Source organism: Taudactylus pleione, unplaced genomic scaffold, assembly GCF_031769625.1.
Source record: "Taudactylus pleione unplaced genomic scaffold, aTauple2 ptg000445l, whole genome shotgun sequence".
NCBI classification, from domain to species: domain Eukaryota; kingdom Metazoa; phylum Chordata; class Amphibia; order Anura; family Myobatrachidae; genus Taudactylus; species Taudactylus pleione.
The window spans coordinates 166,238-191,512 of record NW_028284847.1 but is presented as its reverse complement, the minus strand read 5'-3'; the positions used below and the strand labels follow the sequence as shown (position 1 = coordinate 191,512).

The 25,275-nt window shown below is 53.0% G+C and overlaps 1 protein-coding gene and 1 pseudogene across 1 annotated transcript; one reads left to right on the top strand and one right to left on the bottom strand.

Annotated features, from left to right (window-relative positions):
• LOC148505651 (uncharacterized) overlaps positions 1-517 on the bottom strand; it is a 79,031-nt pseudogene extending 78,514 nt beyond the window's left edge.
• Positions 518-722: 205 nt separating this feature from the next.
• On the top strand, positions 723-16,219 carry CLP1 (cleavage factor polyribonucleotide kinase subunit 1). The gene is made up of 3 exons (XM_088447946.1): positions 723-905; positions 7,179-7,838; positions 15,451-16,219. Exons 2-3 carry the CDS (start codon positions 7,188-7,190, stop codon positions 16,123-16,125), a joined length of 1,326 nt encoding a protein of 441 aa, XP_088304072.1. The 5' UTR covers positions 723-905; positions 7,179-7,187; the 3' UTR covers positions 16,126-16,219.
• Positions 16,220-25,275: the final 9,056 nt, after the last annotated feature.

Genomic DNA, 25,275 nt, shown 5'->3' with positions numbered 1-25,275 from the left:
GTAGTAATACAATATATTTATAGGATATATACAGTATATGGAATGATGCCTTTTGACTGTCTGTTATAAAACACTCGCTGTCCTATTACTATCTTGTTTCCAATTGTACAGCGCACTGGAATATATGGTGGCGCTATACAATTAGCTGTTAATAAATGTAGATAAATAATACATTTATGTCCTATTGTAGATTATCTGGGTATTAGAGGCCAGTGTAGATGTCTGGGAACCAGGTAAAGGAACGATTACAATGTTAAAGCGCCTTTATATTAAGTTCTAGTAGGGGCAGCATATTCCTTATAGATAGATAGATCATGAGTATTATTATACATGCACACTATAACAGCATATAGCATGGTGCACATATGATAAATAGCCTGTGATAGATGCCAGTACCTGGAATTACATGGACATTGGCAGCACGGCCTCCTCCTCCAGCACAGACAGAGTTATATATATTTATGTTGTTGTCGTGAGTTTCCAGTTATAGGATTTATTATTGCCATCAATCGTGTAAGGGGGATTCTCGGCGATCACCTAGCTCTGCCTAGTAGCAATGGTTGGCAGAAAAATGAGAGGTGGATTCTGGGAGCTGTAGTTCAAAGCGCTGCCGACTCACATCTCCAGGACTGGAAGTGAGACTACAATTCCCAGAATGGATCGCCGAATCCGCTACCTTTTGATTGAGAGGTACGGGATAGGTTCCCTTCAGTAGCTACCACGCGACGTCACCGGTCCGTGAGAGGGGAGGGCGGAGAGGACCCGTCACCCGGGATGGGGGCGTCACTGTGCCCCCGGCTGGGACCGGAAGTGGGGCCCTCGTGGCTTCCGGCTCTGCAACATCGGGGGGGGGGGGAGAGATAGAGAGAGCGAGAGAGAGAGATCGCTGCTGCTGCGTGTGAGAGGTGAGAGGCTCCTCATACATCTATGTACATATCACTGTCACATCCTCACTGCGGCTGTATGGCTATGTGTCATCTGTACCCATCCCCCTCACTGTGTCCTACCCACAGCTCATCTTCCCCAGTCACTGTCACATGTCCTCTGTAGTGTCACCCCATTCATCCCCCCACCTTCTGTGTGATCATCCCATTCATCCCCCCCCCACCTTCTGTGTGATCATCCCATTCATCCCCCCCCACCTTCTGTGTGATCACCCCATTCATCCCCCCCACCTTCTGTGTGATCATCCCATTCATCCCCCCCCACCTTCTGTGTGATCATCCCATTCATCCCCCCCCCACCTTCTGTGTGATCATCCCATTCATCCCCCCACCTTCTGTGTGATCATCCCATTCATCCCCCCCCCACCTTCTGTGTGATCATCCCATTCATCCCCCCCCCACCTTCTGTGTGATCATCCCATTCATCCCCCCCACCTTCTGTGTGATCACCCCATTCATCCCCCCCCACCTTCTGTGTGATCATCCCATTCATCCCCCCCCCACCTTCTGTGTGATCATCCCATTCATCCCCCCCCCACCTTCTGTGTGATCATCCCATTCATCCCCCCCCACCTTCTGTGTGATCACCCCATTCACCCCCCCCCCACCTTCTGTGTGATCACCCCATTCATCCCCCCACCTTCTGTGTGATCATCCCATTCATCCCCCCCCCACCTTCTGTGTGATCATCCCATTCATCCCCCCCCACCTTCTGTGTGATCACCCCATTCATCCCCCCCCACCTTCTGTGTGATCATCCCATTCATCCCCCCCCCACCTTCTGTGTGATCATCCCATTCATCCCCCCCCCACCTTCTGTGTGATCATCCCATTCATCCCCCCCACCTTCTGTGTGATCACCCCATTCATCCCCCCCCACCTTCTGTGTGATCACCCCATTCATCCCCCCCCACCTTCTGTGTGATCATCCCATTCATCCCCCCCCCACCTTCTGTGTGATCATCCCATTCATCCCCCCCCCACCTTCTGTGTGATCATCCCATTCATCCCCCCCCACCTTCTGTGTGATCACCCCATTCACCCCCCCCCCACCTTCTGTGTGATCATCCCATTCATCCCCCCCACCTTCTGTGTGATCATCCCATTCATCCCCCCCCACCTTCTGTGTGATCATCCCATTCATCCCCCCCCCACCTTCTGTGTGATCACCCCATTCATCCCCCCCCCACCTTCTGTGTGATCATCCCATTCATCCCCCCCCACCTTCTGTGTGATCACCCCATTCATCCCCCCCCACCTTCTGTGTGATCATCCCATTCATCCCCCCACCTTCTGTGTGATCATCCCATTCATCCCCCCCCCACCTTCTGTGTGATCATCCCATTCATCCCCCCCCCACCTTCTGTGTGATCATCCCATTCATCCCCCCCACCTTCTGTGTGATCACCCCATTCATCCCCCCCACCTTCTGTGTGATCATCCCATTCATCCCCCCCCCACCTTCTGTGTGATCATCCCATTCATCCCCCCCCACCTTCTGTGTGATCATCCCATTCATCCCCCCCCACCTTCTGTGTGATCACCCCATTCACCCCCCCCCCACCTTCTGTGTGATCACCCCATTCATCCCCCCACCTTCTGTGTGATCATCCCATTCATCCCCCCCCCACCTTCTGTGTGATCATCCCATTCATCCCCCCCCACCTTCTGTGTGATCACCCCATTCATCCCCCCCCACCTTCTGTGTGATCATCCCATTCATCCCCCCCCCACCTTCTGTGTGATCATCCCATTCATCCCCCCCCCACCTTCTGTGTGATCATCCCATTCATCCCCCCCACCTTCTGTGTGATCACCCCATTCATCCCCCCCCACCTTCTGTGTGATCACCCCATTCATCCCCCCCCACCTTCTGTGTGATCATCCCATTCATCCCCCCCCCCACCTTCTGTGTGATCATCCCATTCATCCCCCCCCCACCTTCTGTGTGATCATCCCATTCATCCCCCCCCACCTTCTGTGTGATCACCCCATTCACCCCCCCCCCACCTTCTGTGTGATCATCCCATTCATCCCCCCCACCTTCTGTGTGATCATCCCATTCATCCCCCCCCACCTTCTGTGTGATCATCCCATTCATCCCCCCCCCACCTTCTGTGTGATCACCCCATTCATCCCCCCCCCACCTTCTGTGTGATCATCCCATTCATCCCCCCCCACCTTCTGTGTGATCACCCCATTCATCCCCCCCCACCTTCTGTGTGATCATCCCATTCATCCCCCCCCACCTTCTGTGTGATCATCCCATTCATCCCCCCCCACCTGTGTGATCATCCCATTCATCCCCCCCCACCTTCTGTGTGATCACCCCATTCATCCCCCCCCCACCTTCTGTGTGATCACCCCATTCATCCCCCCCCACCTTCTGTGTGATCATCCCATTCATCCCCCCCCCCACCTTCTGTGTGATCATCCCATTCATCCCCCCCCCACCTTCTGTGTGATCATCCCATTCATCCCCCCCACCTTCTGTGTGATCACCCCATTCATCCCCCCCCACCTTCTGTGTGATCACCCCATTCATCCCCCCCACCTTCTGTGTGATCATCCCATTCACCCCCCCCCCACCTTCTGTGTGATCACCCCATTCATCCCCCCCACCTTCTGTGTGATCATCCCATTCATCCCCCCCACCTTCTGTGTGATCACCCCATTCATCCCCCCCCACCTTCTGTGTGATCACCCCATTCATCCCCCCCCACCTTCTGTGTGATCACCCCATTCATCCCCCCCCACCTTCTGTGTGATCACCCCATTCATCCCCCCCCACCTTCTGTGTGATCATCCCATTCATCCCCCCCCACCTTCTGTGTGATCACCCCATTCATCCCCCCCCACCTTCTGTGTGATCATCCCATTCATCCCCCCCACCTTCTGTGTGATCATCCCATTCATCCCCCCCCACCTTCTGTGTGATCATCCCATTCATCCCCCCCCACCTTCTGTGTGATCACCCCATTCATCCCCCCCCCACCTTCTGTGTGATCATCCCATTCATCCCCCCCCACCTTCTGTGTGATCATCCCATTCATCCCCCCCCCAACTTCTGTGTGATCATCCCATTCATCCCCCCCCCACCTTCTGTGTGATCACCCCATTCATCCCCCCCCCACCTTCTGTGTGATCATCCCATTCATCCCCCCCACCTTCTGTGTGATCACCCCATTCATCCCCCCCCACCTTCTGTGTGATCATCCCATTCATCCCCCCCCACCTTCTGTGTGATCATCCCATTCATCCCCCCCACCTTCTGTGTGATCATCCCATTCATCCCCCCCCCACCTTCTGTGTGATCACCCCATTCATCCCCCCCCCACCTTCTGTGTGATCACCCCATTCATCCCCCCCCACCTTCTGTGTGATCACCCCATTCATCCCCCCCCCACCTTCTGTGTGATCACCCCATTCATCCCCCCCACCTTCTGTGTGATCATCCCATTCACTCCCCCCCCCACCTTCTGTGTGATCACCCCATTCATCCCCCCCCACCTTCTGTGTGATCATCCCATTCATCCCCCCCCCACCTTCTGTGTGATCACCCCATTCATCCCCCCCCACCTTCTGTGTGATCACCCCATTCATCCCCCCCCCACCTTCTGTGTGATCACCCCATTCATCCCCCCCCCACCTTCTGTGTGATCATCCCATTCATCCCCCCCACCTTCTGTGTGATCATCCCATTCATCCCCCCCCACCTTCTGTGTGATCACCCCATTCATCCCCCCCCACCTTCTGTGTGATCACCCCATTCATCCCCCCCCACCTTCTGTGTGATCATCCCATTCATCCCCCCCACCTTCTGTGTGATCATCCCATTCATCCCCCCCCACCTTCTGTGTGATCACCCCATTCATCCCCCCCCACCTTCTGTGTGATCACCCCATTCATCCCCCCCCACCTTCTGTGTGATCATCCCATTCATCCCCCCCACCTTCTGTGTGATCACCCCATTCATCCCCCACCACCTTCTGTGTGATCATCCCATTCATCCCCCCCACCTTCTGTGTGATCATCCCATTCATCCCCCCCCACCTTCTGTGTGATCACCCCATTCATCCCCCCCCACCTTCTGTGTGATCATCCCATTCATCCCCCCCACCTTCTGTGTGATCACCCCATTCATCCCCCCCCCACCTTCTGTGTGATCACCCCATTCATCCCCCCCCCACCTTCTGTGTGATCACCCCATTCATCCCCCCCCACCTTCTGTGTGATCACCCCATTCATCCCCCCCCACCTTCTGTGTGATCACCCCATTCATCCCCCCCACCTTCTGTGTGATCATCCCATTCACCCCCCCCCACACCTTCTGTGTGATCACCCCATTCATCCCCCCCACCTTCTGTGTGATCATCCCATTCATCCCCCCCCCACCTTCTGTGTGATCACCCCATTCATCCCCCCCCACCTTCTGTGTGATCACCCCATTCATCCCCCCCCCACCTTCTGTGTGATCACCCCATTCATCCCCCCCCACCTTCTGTGTGATCATCCCATTCATCCCCCCCACCTTCTGTGTGATCATCCCATTCATCCCCCCCCACCTTCTGTGTGATCACCCCATTCATCCCCCCCACCTTCTGTGTGATCACCCCATTCATCCCCCCCCACCTTCTGTGTGATCATCCCATTCATCCCCCCCACCTTCTGTGTGATCATCCCATTCATCCCCCCCCACCTTCTGTGTGATCACCCCATTCATCCCCCCCCACCTTCTGTGTGATCACCCCATTCATCCCCCCCCACCTTCTGTGTGATCATCCCATTCATCCCCCCCACCTTCTGTGTGATCACCCCATTCATCCCCCCCCACCTTCTGTGTGATCATCCCATTCATCCCCCCCACCTTCTGTGTGATCATCCCATTCATCCCCCCCCACCTTCTGTGTGATCACCCCATTCATCCCCCCCCACCTTCTGTGTGATCATCCCATTCATCCCCCCCACCTTCTGCGTGATCACCCCATTCATCCCCCCCCACCTTCTGTGTGATCACCCCATTCATCCCCCCCCACCTTCTGTGTGATCACCCCATTCATCCCCCCCCACCTTCTGTGTGATCACCCCATTCATCCCCCCCCACCTTCTGTGTGATCACCCCATTCATCCCCCCCCACCTTCTGTGTGATCACCCCATTCATCCCCCCCCACCTTCTGTGTGATCACCCCATTCATCCCCCCCACCTTCTGTGTGATCATCCCATTCATCCCCCCCACCTTCTGTGTGATCATCCCATTCATCCCCCCCCACCTTCTGTGTGATCACCCCATTCATCCCCCCCACCTTCTGTGTGATCATCCCATTGATCACCCCCCACCTTCTGTGTGATCACCCCATTCATCCCCCCCCACCTTCTGTGTGATCACCCCATTCATCCCCCCCCACCTTCTGTGTGATCACCCCATTCATCCCCCCCCACCTTCTGTGTGATCACCCCATTCATCCCCCCCCACCTTCTGTGTGATCACCCCATTCATCCCCCCCACCTTCTGTGTGATCATCCCATTCATCCCCCCCACCTTCTGTGTGATCATCCCATTCATCCCCCCCCACCTTCTGTGTGATCACCCCATTCATCCCCCCCACCTTCTGTGTGATCATCCCATTGATCACCCCCCACCTTCTGTGTGATCATCCCATTCATCCCCCCCCACCGTCTGTGTGATCACCTCATTCATTCCTGCATCACCTTCATTCGTACTATATATATAGTATATATATCACTTATTTACTCCTACACCTTCTGTGTTATCCCATTCATTACTACACCTTCCATATGATCTCCCTATTTTCCAACGCCTTATATAAAAATCATTCCATTCATAAAAATCATTCCATTCATTCCGTCACCTTCTGCATTATCGTCCTTTGAGTTTCTATACCTTCCATAGTCTCTCCCCTACACATAGACGCATCTAGAGATGTGCTAACTAAAGTTCAATTACATGCGCTCATTGCAGAGTTTCCAGCACCGAGTACAATACTGCTAGTGAAATATTATTACCTTAGTCCAGTGTTTTATTCTGCTTCCTATAACCAGACATTGTCCTTCATTATACATCATCTGCCATCCGGATCGGCGTTCTGTCCTCCATAATGACTGCGTTAGTGTTATACAGGAGCATATGGTCGTTAGGGATGTGCCTTGCGTGGTCTGTGTACCTCTTGTTTCTAGGTCTATACTAACCCATGCTTCTCCTGTCTTATTTCAGTGTACCACCATGTCTTCAGACGACCCCCTCCCTGGCGGATCTTCTGAGGCTGGGGGCACCTGGCCAAATTCCTCCTCCAACATCCCCTCCACCAAGTTTGAGCTTGAGAAGGAGACGGAGCTCCGTTTGGAGGTAGAGGGCTCGACCACTGTGCAAGTGGAGCTGATCTCCGGACTGGCCGAGGTGTTTGGGACCGAGCTGACGAGGAACAAGAAGTACACGTTTCCGCCGGGGAGCAAGGCCGCTGTCTTCACATGGCATGGGTGCACCGTTCAGCTGTGGGGGAGCCCCGACGTGGCGTACGTGTCCAAGGACACCCCCATGCTGCTGTACCTCAACACCCACGTGGGACTTGAGCAGATGCGGGTGCAAGCAGAGCGCGAAGGGGAGCGGGGGCCCCGGGTGCTGGTGGCCGGGCCCTCGGACGTGGGTAAGTCCACCCTCTGCCGGCTGCTGTTGAACTATGCTGTGCGGAGGGGACGGCGCCCCACCCTGGTGGAGCTGGACGTGGGCCAGGGCTCAGTGTCGGTGCCCGGTACGGTCGGAGCCCTCTGCGTGGAGCGGCCGGCGGACGTAGAGGAAGGATTCTCAGCTCAGGCCCCACTTGTCTATCACTTTGGATCTACGACTCCAGGGACGAACATCAAGCTGTACAACAAGGTAAGAAGTTATGTGTTTGCTAGTGGTTATACCCATCATTACCCCATTTCTAACACGTTAAGCCACTAAACTACACATCCCAGCATGCCCTGTTTTCCTGTGACTATGTGGCAGGGCATGCTGGTATGTGCAACGCCACAGCAGCTGGAGGTGCCGGAGGTTGCCTGCCCCTGTAGTAACACATCCTCAGCTTTGTTTTGAATATTCTTATATTTATTTTTTATTTATTTTTTTTCAATTGAGGAATTTTTATTGAAAATTTTCAATTTTACAGAAAAAGAAAGAAAAAATCATAATAATACAGTATAAAAATCCTGAGCAAAATTTAAAAAAATAATAAAAAAAAGTGGTGAATTATTACATTGAGTACTCCATATAAAATTATTGTAGTATATACAAATAACAAAAATGAAACCCAATGACCATCAAAACATATTATCAATACAAATTATAAAATTGTTCAAATAATACTGTCATAAAGAAACTGCTGACAACAATATAAGTAGAATATAACAATACATCTGTCTACATTATTAAATCCGTTCCTTCTTCCAGAATATAATATATCCCATAAACATATTAATACCATAACAATATAATGGCATATACCTAAATAAATACACCTATAATAATATAAACCACACTACAAAGATATAAAGAGTCTACAAAATGTATTCATGAATAAGTAAAAAGATCAGTAGATCCACCTCTTCTCCATTAAAAAATACTATTCCAATTAGCGTACAACTGCCAATAGAATAACTTGCTAGAATATCCCAGGGGCTAGCGTAAATTAGGCCGTATAAATCAGTTCTGAGGTAATTTGAGTTAAGCCATCTACCCAATATAGGATCAAACTTCTTCTCAGCTGTATGACATATAAACACAATGCTTCTCATGTTCAACAGTGGTACGAACTAAGGAAAGCCAGGCATTAAAATCTGGACCTATAGAGGCCATCCACGTCCGTGCTATACGGACCATAGCTAACGTACACATGTTAACAGTATATTGCTTAGTATATCTGTCCAGTACTTCATCGTCTATTGAGCCCAAACAGCACAGCAGGGGCATAGCTAATGTGAGAGAGAAACCAGTCTTAGACAAAACATTCGAAACTCTGTTCCAGAATGCCCTAATCACTGGACCATCCCATAAAAGATACCAGAACGTTCCATTGAATATTCTTTGATCTTCATGATGAAGCTCTGGGTTTGGAAGTGTGTCAATTTCTCGCAGATGGGTAATTTCATCAGGGCTTGATGATTCAGATGCATCTTAAGTCTATATTAGCGAAGGGGCTGAATACATCTGTCAAAAATTACTGCTTTTTGATTTCTATAAAATAAGTTAGTTGAGTAATGTGGAGGGGTGTGAAAGCTTTTTGTGGCCCCTGTATTTGCCATGCTTTGGGTTCACCAGACTCAAATGGAACAAAAATGATGTTGGCGTTTTTCAATGGAAGTCCCAGGATTTCCCTTATCAGATGCAGGACATTCCGCGGCTGTGGTACAGAAATGTTGACACCAGAATGTTAACATGGTCCGAATGTCGACAATGCCATTTACTTATCAACTAATCCTTACCCTAACACCAGTCCGCATTGCGATCAAAAAGTTTTTGAGTGCTACAGTTGCGGTGCCAGGTACTGGACGAGGTGGCAGCGCAGTCCCGATTTTTTTTTTTTTTTTTTTAAAGAGATCGCAAAAAAATACACGCTGTAGACAGTGAAGGACTAACTGGGTCCTGCGGGACGTGTTGCGAGTCACTGAGGTTCTGTGTACGCTGCAGTAGCCAATAAAAATCATCAGTGTCTCCCCACTCTCCAGCCAATCACATACAGGCAGCGTCTCCTTGTCCAGTTCGCTCCGAAAGGAGCCCGCCCCTGGGATGTGCCCGGACAGCTGCCGGGCCTGGTGCGCATGCGCAGTCCCGCTGTCTGACCTGCACGGCCTCCATTGCCAAGGATCCCCCTCCCAGCTAATTATGCGGCTAACGCCATCTTCAGGTGACGTTAACTGCGGAGGCCAATGTCGGGAATGCATCGCAGCAGTTGGGACAGTGCTGGGGGCAAGTATTAGTTGGGGTAGAGCTGGGAGTATAGGCAGGGAGCAGTTGGGGTAGAGCTGGGGGTATAGGCAGGGAGCAGTTGGGGTAGAGCTGGGAGTATAGGCAGGGAGAAGTTGGGGTAGAGCTGGGAGTATAGGCAGGGAGCAGTTGGGGTAGAGCTGGGAGTATAGGCAGGGAGCAGTTGGGGTAGAGCTGGGAGTATAGGCAGGGTGCAGTTGGGGTAGAGCTGGGAGTATAGGCAGGGTGCAGTTGGGGTAGAGCTGGGAGTATAGGCAGGGAGCAGTTGGGGTAGAGCTGGGAGTATAGGCAGGGTGCAGTTGGGGTAGAGCTGGGAGTATAGGCAGGGAGAAGTTGGGGTAGAGCTGGGAGTATAGGCAGGGAGCAGTTGGGGTAGAGCTGGGAGTATAGGCAGGGAGCAGTTGGGGTAGAGCTGGGAGTATAGGCAGGGAGAAGTTGGGACAGTGCTGGGGGCAAGTATTAGTTGGGGTAGAGCTGGGGGTATAGGCAGGGAGCAGTTGGGGTAGAGCTGGGAGTATAGGCAGGGAGAAGTTGGGGTAGAGCTGGGAGTATAGGCAGGGAGAAGTTGGGGTAGAGCTGGGAGTATAGGCAGGGAGAAGTTGGGGTAGAGCTGGGAGTATAGGCAGGGAGAAGTTGGGGTAGAGCTGGGAGTATAGGCAGGGAGAAGTTGGGGTAGAGCTGGGAGTATAGGCGGGGCGCAAGTGGGGGTTGAGCTGGGGGTATAGGCGGGGAGCAGTTGGGGTAGAGCTGGGAGTATAGGCAGGGAGAAGTTGGGGTAGAGCTGGGAGTATAGGCAGGGAGAAGTTGGGGTAGAGCTGGGAGTATAGGCGGGGCGCAAGTGGGGGTTGAGCTGGGGGTATAGGCGGGGAGCAGTTGGGGTAGAGCTGGGAGTATAGGCGGGGAGCAGTTGGGGTAGAGCTGGGAGTATAGGCAGGGAGCAGTTGGGGTAGAGCTGGGAGTATAGGCAGGGAGCAGTTGGGGTAGAGCATGGCGGTATAGGCAGGGAGCAGTTGGGGTAGAGCTGGGGGTATAGGCAGGGAGCAGTTGGGGTAGAGCTGGGGGTATAGGCAGGGAGCAGTTGGGATAGAGCTGGGAGTATAGGCAGGGAGCAGTTGGGGTAGAGCTGGGAGTATAGGCAGGGAGCAGTTGGGGTAGAGCTGGGGGTATAGGCAGGGAGCAGTTGGGGTAGAGCTGGGGGTATAGGCAGGGAGCAGTTGGGGTAGAGCTGGGGGTATAGGCAGGGAGCAGTTGGGGTAGAGCTGGGAGTATAGGCAGGGAGCAGTTGGGGTAGAGCTGGGAGTATAGGCAGGGAGCAGTTGGGGTAGAGCTGGGGATATAGGCAGGGTGCAGTTGGGGTAGAGCTGGGAGTATAGGCAGGGTGCAGTTGGGGTAGAGCTGGGAGTATAGGCAGGGTGCAGTTGGGGTAGAGCTGGGAGTATAGGCAGGGAGAAGTTGGGGTAGAGCTGGGAGTATAGGCAGGGAGAAGTTGGGGTAGAGCTGGGAGTATAGGCAGGGAGCAGTTGGGGTAGAGCTGGGAGTATAGGCAGGGAGAAGTTGGGGTAGAGCTGGGAGTATAGGCGGGGCGCAAGTGGGGGTTGAGCTGCGGGTATAGGCGGGGAGCAGTTGGGGTAGAGCTGGGAGTATAGGCGGGGAGCAGTTGGGGTAGAGCTGGGAGTATAGGCAGGGAGCAGTTGGGGTAGAGCTGGGAGTATAGGCAGGGAGCAGTTGGGGTAGAGCATGGCGGTATAGGCAGGGAGCAGTTGGGGTAGAGCTGGGAGTATAGGCAGGGAGCAGTTGGGGTAGAGCTGGGAGTATAGGCAGGGAGAAGTTGGGACAGTGCTGGGGGCAAGTATTAGTTGGGGTAGAGCTGGGGGTATAGGCAGGGAGCAGTTGGGGTAGAGCTGGGAGTATAGGCAGGGAGAAGTTGGGGTAGAGCTGGGAGTATAGGCAGGGAGAAGTTGGGGTAGAGCTGGGAGTATAGGCAGGGTGCAGTTGGGGTAGAGCTGGGAGTATAGGCAGGGAGCAGTTGGGGTAGAGCTGGGAGTATAGGCAGGGAGCAGTTGGGGTAGAGCTGGGAGTATAGGCAGGGAGCAGTTGGGGGAGAGCTGGGGGTATAGGCAGGGTGCAGTTGGGGTAGAGCTGGGGGTATAGGCAGGGAGCAGTTGGGGTAGAGCTGGGAGTATAGGCAGGGAGCCGTTGGGGTAGAGCTGGGAGTATAGGCAGGGAGAAGTTGGGACAGTGCTGGGGGCAAGTATTAGTTGGGGTAGAGCTGGGGGTATAGGCAGGGAGCAGTTGGGGTAGAGCTGGGGATATAGGCTGGGAGCAGTTGGGGTAGAGCTGGGAGTATAGGCAGGGTGCAGTTGGGGTAGAGCTGGGAGTATAGGCAGGGAGAAGTTGGGGTAGAGCTGGGAGTATAGGCAGGGTGCAGTTGGGGTAGAGCTGGGAGTATAGGCAGGGAGAAGTTGGGGTAGAGCTGGGAGTATAGGCAGGGAGCAGTTGGGGTAGAGCTGGGAGTATAGGCAGGGTGCAGTTGGGGTAGAGCTGGGGGTATAGGCAGGGAGCAGTTGGGGTAGAGCTGGGGGTATAGGCAGGGAGCAGTTGGGGTAGAGCTGGGGGTATAGGCAGGGTGCAGTTGGGGTAGAGCTGGGAGTATAGGCAGGGAGAAGTTGCGGTAGAGCTGGGAGTATAGGCAGGGAGCAGTTGGGGTAGAGCTGGGAGTATAGGCAGGGTGCAGTTGGGGTAGAGCTGGGGGTATAGGCAGGGAGCAGTTGGGGTAGAGCTGGGGGTATAGGCAGGGAGCAGTTGGGGTAGAGCTGGGGGTATAGGCAGGGTGCAGTTGGGGTAGAGCTGGGAGTATAGGCAGGGAGCAGTTGGGGTAGAGCTGGGAGTATAGGCAGGGAGCAGTTGGGGTAGAGCTGGGAGTATAGGCAGGGAGAAGTTGGGACAGTGCTGGGGGCAAGTATTAGTTGGGGTAGAGCTGGGGGTATAGGCAGGGAGCAGTTGGGGTAGAGCTGGGGATATAGGCAGGGAGCAGTTGGGGTAGAGCTGGGAGTATAGGCAGGGTGCAGTTGGGGTAGAGCTGGGAGTATAGGCAGGGAGCAGTTGGGGTAGAGCTGGGAGTATAGGCAGGGTGCAGTTGGGGTAGAGCTGGGGGTATAGGCAGGGAGAAGTTGGGACAGTGCTGGGGGCAAGTATTAGTTGGGGTAGAGCTGGGAGTATAGGCAGGGTGCAGTTGGGGTAGAGCTGGGAGTATAGGCAGGGAGAAGTTGGGGTAGAGCTGGGAGTATAGGCAGGGAGAAGTTGGGGGAGAGCTGGGAGTATAGGCAGGGTGCAGTTGGGGTAGAGCTGGGGGTATAGGCAGGGAGCAGTTGGGGTAGAGCTGGGGGTATAGGCAGGGAGCAGTTGGGGTAGAGCTGGGAGTATAGGCAGGGTGCAGTTGGGGTAGAGCTGGGGGTATAGGCAGGGAGCAGTTGGGGTAGAGCTGGGGGTATAGGCAGGGAGCAGTTGGGGTAGAGCTGGGAGTATAGGCAGGGTGCAGTTGGGGTAGAGCTGGGGGTATAGGCAGGGAGCATTTGGGGTAGAGCTGGGAGTATAGGCAGGGAGAAGTTGGGACAGTGCTGGGGGCAAGTATTAGTTGGGGTAGAGCTGGGGGTATAGGCAGGGAGCAGTTGGGGTAGAGCTGGGGATATAGGCAGGGAGCAGTTGGGGTAGAGCTGGGGGTATAGGCAGGGAGCAGTTGGGGTAGAGCTGGGGGTATAGGCAGGGAGCAGTTGGGGTAGAGCTGGGGATATAGGCTGGGAGCAGTTGGGGTAGAGCTGGGAGTATAGGCAGGGTGCAGTTGGGGTAGAGCTGGGAGTATAGGCAGGGAGCAGTTGGGGTAGAGCTGGGGGTATAGGCAGGGAGCAGTTGGGGTAGAGCTGGGGGTATAGGCAGGGAGCAGTTGGGGTAGAGCTGGGGGTATAGGCAGGGTGCAGTTGGGGTAGAGCTGGGAGTATAGGCAGGGAGCCGTTGGGGTAGAGCTGGGAGTATAGGCAGGGAGAAGTTGGGACAGTGCTGGGGGCAAGTATTAGTTGGGGTAGAGCTGGGAGTATAGGCAGGGAGAAGTTGGGGGAGAGCTGGGAGTATAGGCAGGGAGCAGTTGGGGTAGAGCTGGGGGTATAGGCAGGGAGCAGTTGGGGTAGAGCTGGGAGTATAGGCAGGGAGCAGTTGGGGTAGAGCTGGGAGTATAGGCAGGGAGCAGTTGGGGTAGAGCTGGGGATATAGGCAGGGAGCAGTTGGGGTAGAGCTGGGAGTATAGGCAGGGAGAAGTTGGGGTAGAGCTGGGGTAGAGCTGGGAGTATAGGCAGGGAGCAGTTGGGGTAGAGCTGGGAGTATAGGCAGGGAGAAGTTGGGGTAGAGCTGGGAGTATAGGCAGGGAGCAGTTGGGGTAGAGCTGGGGGTATAGGCAGGGAGAAGTTGGGACAGTGCTGGGGGCAAGTATTAGTTGGGGTAGAGCTGGGAGTATAGGCAGGGAGAAGTTAGATAGATAGCAGCTAGGGCAGTACTGGGGGGCAAGCAGGGGGCTAGGGCCAGGCATTTCTGGGGGTAGGAAGGGAGCAAGGTGAGAAAGCAGTCAGAAAGTAAAGGAGAATTAGTGAGAGTGAGGAGTACTGTGTGACTGAATCAGAAAGAGGAGTGCTGTGCAGGAAGTTGTACTGAGCTTCCTACCATAGGTCTGTTCAACCATCTTCTCGGTGTGGGTAATGGCGTGGTGCCGCTACTATTGTGGCCCTGGGCTCCCAGGGGTGTGTTACCGGGACTTCCTGTGGTCACCATGCTGTGCTCTTTTCCCGGCTCTGGCCTGCCTCGAGTTCAGCCTGGGGGCAGGGTTGCAGAGCTAGAGGCGCTGCCTTGCTGCTGCTCCTGTGCAGGAGGCGGGGCTTGCCGGTCCACGGTCGTTGCTGCTCCTCCTGGGGAGTGGGCGGGGCCAGGACGGGGTGGTGGGCCGGCCGATGTCCATGGTTAAAGATGTCCGTGGTTAGAGCTGGAGGGGAGGGAACTAATTGAGACGCCAGCTGCTATTTGTTGAGAGGACGGTGGCGACAGAAATTGGCTGCTGCGGCTCTGCACATGATGGCGGGTCCTACTGGACCCGCTTAGTTTTTAAAGTCGGGTCCCCAAGTCCCCTCCAGAACGGTCAGCTACATGCTCGACGTGCTTCCTGCCAACATTCATGGTGACAAATTCTACTAGACCTCTATATGCATTTCTGACTAAACTCAACTGTACATAAATATTGATGCCTGCCCTGACCCTTTCTGTCCCAGCTTCTCCCTGCCTCTACCTCCTGCTCTACCCCAACTGGACCAGTTAATACGTGATTTAATTAGTTTGATTTGGTTACGTTGCTAACTTGCAGAATGATATAAAGAACTAGTGTTTTATAAAGCTAATTAAAATGGAACAAGTTTGGCAATGTAATATATCTCCTGCCTATTGGGTCTGTGCCTCATTCCTGACTCTCTCTCTGTCTGTTCATCCCCAGCTGACCTCCCGTCTGGCTCACGTCTTCAACTTGAGATGCGACGCTAACCGGCGAGCCTCCGTTAGCGGCTGCCTCATAAATAGCTGCGGCTGGGTGAAAGGATCCGGATACCAGGCGCTGATCCACGCGGCCTCTGCCTTCGAAGTGGACGTCGTGATAGTCCTGGACCAGGAACGTCTGTACAACGACCTGCGCCGCGACCTCCCCCACTTTGTCCATACGCTGCTCCTCCCCAAGTCCGGCGGGGCTTCCGAGCGTTCCAAAGAGTGTCGGAGAGAAGCCAGGGATCAGCGGGTGCGGGAGTACTTCTACGGCCCCCGGGGGTCGCTCTATCCCCATGCCTTCGAGGTGAAGTTCTCGGAGGTAAAAGTCTATAAGGTCGGGGCACCGTCTATTCCTGACTCGTGCCTCCCTCTGGGCATGTCACAAGAGGACAATCAGCTGAAGCTGGTGCCGGTTTCGCCGGGCAGGGACATGGCACATCACCTGCTAAGCGTGGTGCCCATTGACGGCGGGGAAGAAGAAGGGGTGGAGGAAAAAAACGTGGCTGGGTTTATTGTCACCACCGGAGTGGACAGCGAGAGAGAGACATTGACCGTGCTCTCCCCGGCTCCTAGACCACTGCCCAAATGTGTCCTGCTGATCATGGACATACGATTTATGGACCTGAAATGAGCTGCAGAAAAGACTCGCTGTCGAATAAGACTATATTTTATGGGTTAACAAAACAGAAAATGTCTGGCTGTTTTATTAAAGAGGTTTTATTTCATTTTTGCTTCCAAATGGTCACCCGAAATTGTTTTACTCACCTATAAGCCTTGGCCGCGGTCTGACGTCCAATTCTATAATGGACTGTACATAGCACTGAGAGTCATACCACTAATCATTTACTAGAGTTGGCCTGGCCAACCTGTGGCTCTCCGTCTGTTGCGAAGCTACAAGTCCCAGCATGCATCACCACCATATCGGTGGGAGGGCATGCTGGGACTTGTAGTTTCACAACAACTGGAGAGCCACAGGTTGACCAGACCTGAAGTCGGCCCTCAAAGCACCAGGCTTTAAGTATTCCATTCCTAAACACAGGAGACCTTAGTCATTTTTAACCACCTGTGCTCAAGCATGGATATCCCTAAAACCTGGACTGTTGGAGTGCCTTGAGGACTGAGGGCCTGATTCAGAGCTGGACGCTCTGAAAGAACGCTCGCTCTGAATCAGGGCGTTTTTTTTTTTTTTTTTTTTTGGAGCAGCCTCCTGGCCGCTCGCATAGCTGTGGGTGACCACCCACAGCTATAGCGAGCGGCCAGGATGATGGTCAAGACCATCGGGCTTGCGACGAGACCCTTGTGGTTGGGTCTCGTTCATCGCAAGCCCCAGAGAGCTTTCAGCTCTAAAAGAGCTGGAAGCTCTCCACTGACCTCACTCGTGAGGTCAATGGGGCCGCCCCCAAACGGCTCCGTTTGGGCAGCCCCCCCCCCCCGGCCCGCCCACCAAAAGGGGCGAGCTGTCACTCAACATCGACAGCTCGCCCCCTTTGGTGCGAGACCCGGAGCGTCGCTAGCTGGGTCTTGTGCATGCGCACTACGGAGCCTGCTCTGTCGTGCGAATGCGCTGTGGGCCACCATCGACCCGGTTGCGAGCGCCCAGCGCTTGTGACCGGGTCTGAATCAGGCCCTGAGTTTTGTAACGCGTGAAGTGGAGCGTAATTTAGGTCCTTTGACTGTGATGCTGGGTACACACTAGAAACTCCGACCTATCTGACGATATATCGCCCAGTGTGTATCCAGCTTTAGATACCGGGTCCAAAACTCATCCACAGACGCGTAATACGTTTCCTAATCTGAATGACTTTATATAATGCACAGGGAATTGGGGGGGATAATGAGTAAATGTCTTGTCATTATTTGAGAACACATAAAACCCACACACTGTAACAGCCTGCAATATCTGTAATGTACCCTCGTACAATCCAACTTTCTGCTTGCATGTCATGTCCTTCACATGACCCAACGATTGTTAGTCTGGCTAAGTAGACGAGAGACTGATGCAAGTTACAGAATGTTGATACATAGGGGTCTATTTACTAAGCAGTGTTAGGAGACAGAGTGAAAAGTGAGAAGGTACCAGCCAATCAGCTCCCAACTGTCATTTTTCAAACACAGCCTGTGAGATGACAGCTGATTGGCTGGCACCTTATCACTTTTCACTCTGTCTCTGTCTGAGGTTTCAGCAAGCCGGCCCGCATGACGGCACTTGGAGAACCACAAGATGCCACCGTGCCCGGACACTTAAGTGCCCCGCTGGCATGTACCCCCCCACTGTGAAGAAAATATATTAAAAAAAAGACGACACACACCGATTATGTTAACCCTTTATTACACGTTGACGTGCAATCGCAACACTTACCTACTCCATGGCGCTAGTCGGTCCCCTAACACATTTGAGGGTACCGGTTGAAAGGTCGACAGTATAAAGGTCAAAAAGCAATAGGGGCAAAAGGTTGATGGGTGCAGATGTAAACCTTTATGCACTGGATCTCTTTGTCCAGCTTATAATGTTACAGTGTATCGATTACGTTCCCATCCACTGATGAGGTTCTCATAGGAAACAGTATGATATCCTTGTTATTTAATTATAACTGTCCTCACTGTCTACCCCTTGTGTCACCCCATCTGTGTCACCCCTGTGTGTCTGCCCCTCCCCTTTAGAATGTAAGCTGTCACGAGCAGGGCCCTCGTCCCTCGTGCTCCTCCTTCCCTTATTCATACGATCATCTACTCCCAAACTCCCCACAAGGGCACCTAACACTTGGAGGTCAATCCAATTATAAGTGATGCATTTGCGGGTGCAAGTCATCGCGACGACGGCAGCCTGAACTCACTGAAAACTGCGCAAACCCCATAGGGCTGCGTACAAAATTGAGCTAGTCCAGCTTGAAAGAGGGCCGCGAGATGCGCGGCCGTTGCCGGCGTTTGAACGCCATAACAATGGCAAAAAGCTCCCGATTCGCACCCCTCACGGCTAATTGGATTGGCTGACGCTTTATAGCGTGTTCTGATCGCTATCGCAGCAATGTATGTATACCATGTCCTTGTCCTGTATGTCACTGGTTTCTTGTTCTGCTCAATTCTCTATGTACTTTGTGAGGCCCTATAAATAAAGGATAATTATAATAAATCAGGTGGTAATTACTAATCAGTTATACTATAAATTCTAATAAATAGTCCTCCTGATTGACATTTTAATTGTGAATATTAGTCATCTCTGGCAAAAGTAGTCACTGAAAATGATAATGGATACGCTCCTAAGTGACATTTAAATAATGGCTCATTCACTGTATCCTATTGTTAATACAGTATGTCTAATGGATAGCGCCCCTAAGTGGCATTTATATTTTAAACTATTTCCCAGCTGGTACCTGGATGTATTTCACTGGGTGTGAGAATATTATTTCTTATGTGCTGGACAGAATTTATACCATTAAGTATGAGCTCCTACAGGAACAAGAATATTCCGTAGCTATAGATTTGATTACTCAGCACGTACGCTTACATTAAATGTAATATATATAAGCTTATATTCTATATGGGTAGACTACGGCTACCTCACAGCGATGTGTAACAGCCACTACTCAGCAATAAACATCCCACTTCCAATAATAACCTGCACACCGCCTATTGCCTGCTGAGCTAACTCTCTAATCCAGAGTAATCCAACTCCGCCATTAAGGTGCGTACACACTAGATAATTTTTTTGCATGATTTGGTCGATTTCGACGCATCGGAACGACAAATTGTGCAGTGTGTACGAACTATGACAACGCACAGTCCCGCTGGTCGCATCCTCAGATCGGGCAATTTCGTTTTCAATTCGCCACAGATCGTTCAGTGTGTACGCACTACCGAACGACCAGGCGATATGGTTACATTATATAGATAATGATCTAACCACCAAACGACGCACGATATATCGTTAGGTCGTTTGTTAGGTGGCACAGTGTGTATGCACTAGATCAGTGGTTCTCAAACTCGGTCCTCAGGATCCCCAACAGTGCATGTTTTCCAAGTCTCCTCACAGAATCAAGTAAAATAATTAGCTCCAACTGGGGATCTTTTCAAATGTGTCAGTGAGTAATGACTACACCTGTGCTCCTGCTGGTGACCTGGAAAACGTGACCTGTGTGGGGTCCTGAGGACCGAGTTTGAGAACCTCTGGTCTAGATCGTTTGTCAGGAAGTTCAAGGGAAATTGTTGTCGACATCGCATTCATCTGCAGGTCGTCTAGGACCTTTACAGTCCAGGTTTTAAGGATATCCATGCTAGAGTCAGGATGGTTAAATTAAATTGACTGAGATGCTAATTAACTCATGCTCAAACATGGATATCCTTAAAACCTGTAATGTAAGGGCTGTAATGCTGGCTTTTGGGAACCTCTGCTCTAATCCATTCCCTGGCTGTCCTGCGTGTTGAACCCAGCGCTCTGAGCCATCACTCTGCCTGATACCCTGCGGTCCTGACCCTGAGTAAGCGGTGAGCGGGAATCAGCCACGGTGACCAGCAAAGAGGCGCTGCAGCAGTTATACCCACCACCCACAGATAAGCAGTGCTAGGTCCCGGAGGAGAAGACTGGTGGTGGCAGCGACTACTCCCCTACAACTAGTGGGCAGTTTGGCACTCACAGTCGGTGAGTGTCTGGTGGCTGATTGACACCAGTAGGAGTGGGCAGCGATGGCAGAGTAATGACACTAACGGAAGCCCCTAAACAAATCGGTAAGACCACTCCTCCCATAGGCAGGGTTGCAGCCAATCCAAGCTTCCAGCTGATTATGAATTATACCTATAACCTCAAATATGCAAAATGTTGTCTAAACTGGCTCATACATGTAACAGCAGTAGCATGGGTAACCCTAGTGATGACCATTAACAATATTCCACATTGTTGTCTCACTTAGTACCTCAGTAGTTTTCACATTATCACTAACAACGTTTTATGGACTTACAGTACCTTGTGAGATGCTTCTTGTAAACATCGGTAACATTTTTACCGGATGTAGTTGAGATCCCGGTGGCTGGGATGCAGGAGTTCAGAATCCAGACACCAGCATCCCGACGGTAATTATAATTGAGGTGAGGCTTAGGTTTAGGCTGCGGGAGGAGGGTTAGGTTTAGGCTGCGGGGGGGGGGTTAGGTTTAGGCTGTAGTGGGGGAGGATTAGGTTTAGGCTGCGGGAGGAGGGTTAGGTTTAGGCTGCGGGGGGGGGGGGGTTAGGTTTAGGCTGTAGTGGGGGAGGATTAGGTTTAGGCTGCAGGGGGGGGATGGTTAGGTTTAGGCTGCGGGGAGGTAGGGTTAAGTTTAGGCTGCGTGGGGGTTAGGTTTAGGCTGCGGGGGGGTTAGGTTTAGGCTGCGGGGGGGGTTAGGTTTAGGCTGGGGGGGGTTAGGTTTAGGCTGCAGGGGGAGGGTTAGGTTTAGGCTGCGGGGAGGGAGGATTAGGTTTAGGCTGCGGGAGGAGGGTTAGGTTTAGGCTGCGGGGGGGGGGGTTAGGTTTAGGCTGTAGTGGGGGAGGATTAGGTTTAGGCTGCGGGAGGAGGGTTAGGTTTAGGCTGCGGGGAGGTAGGGTTAAGTTTAGGCTGCGTGGGGAGGGTTATGTCTAGGCTGCGGGGGGGTTAGGTTTAGGCTGCAGGGGGAGGGTTAGGTTTAGGCTGCGGGGGGGGTTAGGTTTAGGCTGGGGGGGTTAGGTTTAGGCTGCAGGGGGAGGGTTAGGTTTAGGCTGCGGGGAGGGAGGATTAGGTTTAGGCTGCGGGGAGGGTTATGTCTAGGCTGTGGGGGGGTTAGGTTTAGGCTGCAGGGGGAGGGTTAGGTTTAGGCTGCAGGGGGAGGGTTAGGTTTAGGCTGCGGGGGGAGGGTTAGGTTTAGGCTGCGGGGGGGGTTAGGTTTACGCTGCGGGGAGGGAGGATTAGGTTTAGGCTGCGGGGAGGTAGGGTTAGGTTTAGGCTGCGGGGGGAGGGTTAGGTTTAGGCTGCGGGGGGGGGTTATGTCTAGGCTGGGGGGGGTTAGGTTTAGGCTGTGGTGGGGGAGGGAGGGTTAGGTTTAGGCTGCGGGGGGGTTAGGTTTAGGCTGCGGGGGGGGTTAGGTTTAGGCTGGGGGGGGTTAGGTTTAGGCTGCAGGGGGAGGGTTAGGTTTAGGCTGCGGGGAGGGAGGATTAGGTTTAGGCTGCGGGAGGAGGGTTAGGTTTAGGCTGCGGGGAGGTAGGGTTAAGTTTAGGCTGCGTGGGGAGGGTTATGTCTAGGCTGCGGGGGGGTTAGGTTTAGGCTGCAGGGGGAGGGTTAGGTTTAGGCTGCGGGGGGGGGTTAGGTTTAGGCTGGGGGGGGTTAGGTTTAGGCTGCAGGGGGGGGGTTAGGTTTAGGCTGCAGGGGGAGGGTTAGGTTTAGGCTGCGGGGGGGGGTTAGGTTTAGGCTGGGGGGGGTTAGGTTTAGGCTGCAGGGGGAGGGTTAGGTTTAGGCTGCGGGGAGGGAGGATTAGGTTTACGCTGCGGGGAGGGAGGATTAGGTTTAGGCTGCGGGGAGGTAGGGTTAGGTTTAGGCTGCGGGGGGAGGGTTAGGTTTAGGCTGCGGGGGGGGTTAGGTTTACGCTGCGGGGAGGGAGGATTAGGTTTAGGCTGCGGGGAGGTAGGGTTAAGTTTAGGCTGCGCGGGGAGGGTTATGTCTAGGCTGGGGGGGGTTAGGTTTAGGCTGTGGTGGGGGAGGGAGGGTTAGGTTTAGGCTGCGGGGGAGGGGGTTAGGTTTAGACTGCAGGAAGGGAGGGTTAGGTTTAGGGGTAGGGTACTGCGGGGGGGTTAGGTTTAGGCTTTGGTGGGGGAGGGTTAGGTTTAGGCTGCGGGCAGGGAGGATTAGGTTTAGGCTGCAGTGGGGGGGTGGTTAGGTTTAGGCTGCGAGGAGGTAGGGTTAAGTTTAGGCTGCGCGGGGAGGGTTATGTCTAGGCTGCGGGGGGGTTAGGTTTAGGCTGTGGTGGGGGAGGGTTAGGTTTAGGCTGCGGGGGGAGGGGGTTAGGTTTAGGCTGCGGGGGGGAAGGTTAGGGTTAGGCTGCGGGGGGAGGAGGGTTAGGTTTAGACTGCAGGAAGGGAGGGTTAGGTTTAGGGGTAGGGGTAGGGTACTTGCGGGCAGGATAGGGTATCCTAACCCTGTTGGGATGCTGGCATCGGGATTCTGACCGACGGGATTCTGTACCCAACCCCATTTTTACATGTTAATTCTATTCTTTATCACATGTGGAAATACATGTACAATGTCTTAGTAATTGCTTCTCTCCTTAAGCTTGTCAATGAATCTGATCCATAGATCCTGAGAAAGTCTCAGCTGTTTTTAAATTGAACGGAGCTCGTAGGTCTCAAGACAGCATATATGTTCCCTGACTTCACAAATGGATAGTGGCTTTTGTCTTGATTAGGCCTGTTGATGCGCGGGACAGTGGCCTGGGCTCATGCACCACTTACGTAGGGAGGGGGGAATCTGACAGAGATTCTGTGGGGAAAGGACAGCGTGTGATGAGGGAGCTTTTTGTGAGATGTTCCGTGCTGGGAATTCTGCACCAGCTCTGAGCTGACGGGGATCCGGTTTCATCCTATACAGTTCATGGGCCTACCACAACCACCGTGATCGATAAGTGCATTCTAGGTGCATTTTGTAAACGTTCCAATGTCCCCTCACGATTAATTTAGCCAAACTGTATTTTGACAACTACATGGTTTTGACAACTACAGACTCCTAGGGGCGAACACCTGCAGAGAAGGTAACCCAAAATGTACTCAGAAGTGGGAGGGGTCAAAATGTGCTGCAGCTGCGTTGTAGTGTCTGTTACCCAGATTAAACGCAATACTGGATATTACTTTGAAGGAATCCCGGCATGGCTGGATCATCAAAACCACCGATAGGCAATGTGATACAGTAGTCGTGCCCCCTCTAGTAGTACCCTCTGTATAAATGCCCCCAGTAGTAATGCCCCTGTATTAGTGCCCCTAATAGTAATGCTCCCTCTGTAGTAGTGCCACAGTAGTAATGCCCCGCTTTCAAGTAGTAGAGCCCCCAATAGTAATGCCCCCAGAAGTGAGGCCCCCAATAGTAATGCCCCCCAGTAGTAATGCCCCCAGAAGTAGCGCCCCCCTCCCCCCGAGTAATGCCCCCAGTACAATAGCCGCTTGCACACAAAAAAAAGGAGCTATTACTTACCTTAAGCCCCGCTGCCGTCCACGTCCAGGCCGCTCGGCTGCTCCTCTGCACCATGGGAGAGACGTCATGACGTGACGTCTCTCCCATAGTGCGCTGCGTGAGCTGGAGCTCACGAATGAGCTCTGGCTGCCGCTGCGGAGAGAAAGCCGGGCGCCGCTGGTTACAATCTCAGCGGGCGTCTGGCAAATGGTGCCTCCCTGCGGCGGCGGGGTTAGGTTGGCCGGAGGAGGCAGAACTGGTTCCGTCCCCTCCGGTTCACTTTAACCCCTTCAGGTGTGGGGGCCCAGGAACGATCGCCCCTGTCACACCGCCGTTAATCCGGCCCTGACACCAGTGTTTCCCCAACTCCAGTCCTCAGGGACCCCTAACAGTACATGTTTTCTAGATCTCCTAGCTGGTGCATAGGTGTATTCATTACTGGCTGACACATTTTAGGAGAGCTAATTATTTCAATACTGGGGAGATCTGTAAAACATGCACTGTAAAGGGTCCCTGAGGACTAGAGTTGGGAAATACACATACCACCCACCCCAAATCAACTCTCACACTATCTGCTGCTGTGGAACAACAGGTCCCAGCATGCATTGCCACAGTTTTAGCCTGCTCTGATAGCAAAACTGTGGCAGGGCATGCTGGGATGTGTAGTTCCACATCAGCTGGCGAGCCGCATGTTGAATACCCCTGTCCTAAACCATATTATTGGTTCAGCATCGAGGGAAAGGGAAGGAGTGCAATGGGGTATAAATCAGGGGAATAAGAGCTGCTGCAGGGAATAAGAGCTGGGGCATAAAGCAGCAACAAGTTTTAAAAGCAGGAAGGCCCATGAGGTTGAGGTGATGGCTCAAGGGGCCACCTGTGACCCTTAGGCTGCCCTGTTGCCCATCACGGCCTTCGATTAGTACCGTTCAATCACACAGCGCCACAAGTTGCGCAGCCGCGCAAAGCTTACAGCCTAAATGTCCATCCACCCAGACACGGGTCCATTGTAGGAAGCAGCCAATTGAACCATGCCCCGAGGTGGGGGGACATACAAACTCCACACATACGAGGCCTTGGTTGGTAATTGGATTTATAAACCCCTGCAACCCACATTGCAGATTATTAATGTATGAGCTTTGGGTCCCTCTGTACTTAATGGACAACACTGCTAACTATCATTGTGCTCTATAACCCTATAAACCCCAGGCTAATAATATTATAAAATGCACAATGGGCATGTCTTCCAGTACACACTTCAGCACAGGAACAGAGACCCTGTGACAGCAACAATGAATGTGCCCTGGGCCAGGGCTGCTGCATGCAGTCATCTTGTATAGAGTGAGGTCCCAGGACACAATAATGTCTCAGAAGGACCACAAGAAAATGTCTGCCTCACCCCTATCCTCTGGAATGGCTGTAATAATACTACTCCTGACCTCTGCTTATATATAAGTGACAGGTGAGACGGTGCTGCTGCCCTGGTCTGTGCTCCCCTAAGGTAACACACAGCTGAGAGTCCACCTCATATCAATATCCCTGTCCTGATCCAGTGTGGAGCTACAACAAAATGGCCGACACTACCCCCTGCACTGAAGACAAGTGTTTCTTAGACGTTAAACAAGCTCTTC

Coding starts and splice junctions, on each gene's coding strand:
- CLP1 (XM_088447946.1), top strand. CDS start 7,188: ATGTCTTCAGACGACCCCCTCCCTGGCGGATCTTCTGAGGCTGGGGGC. Junction 7,839..15,450: donor ACATCAAGCTGTACAACAAG/GTAAGAAGTTAT, acceptor GTTCATCCCCAG/CTGACCTCCCGTCTGGCTCA.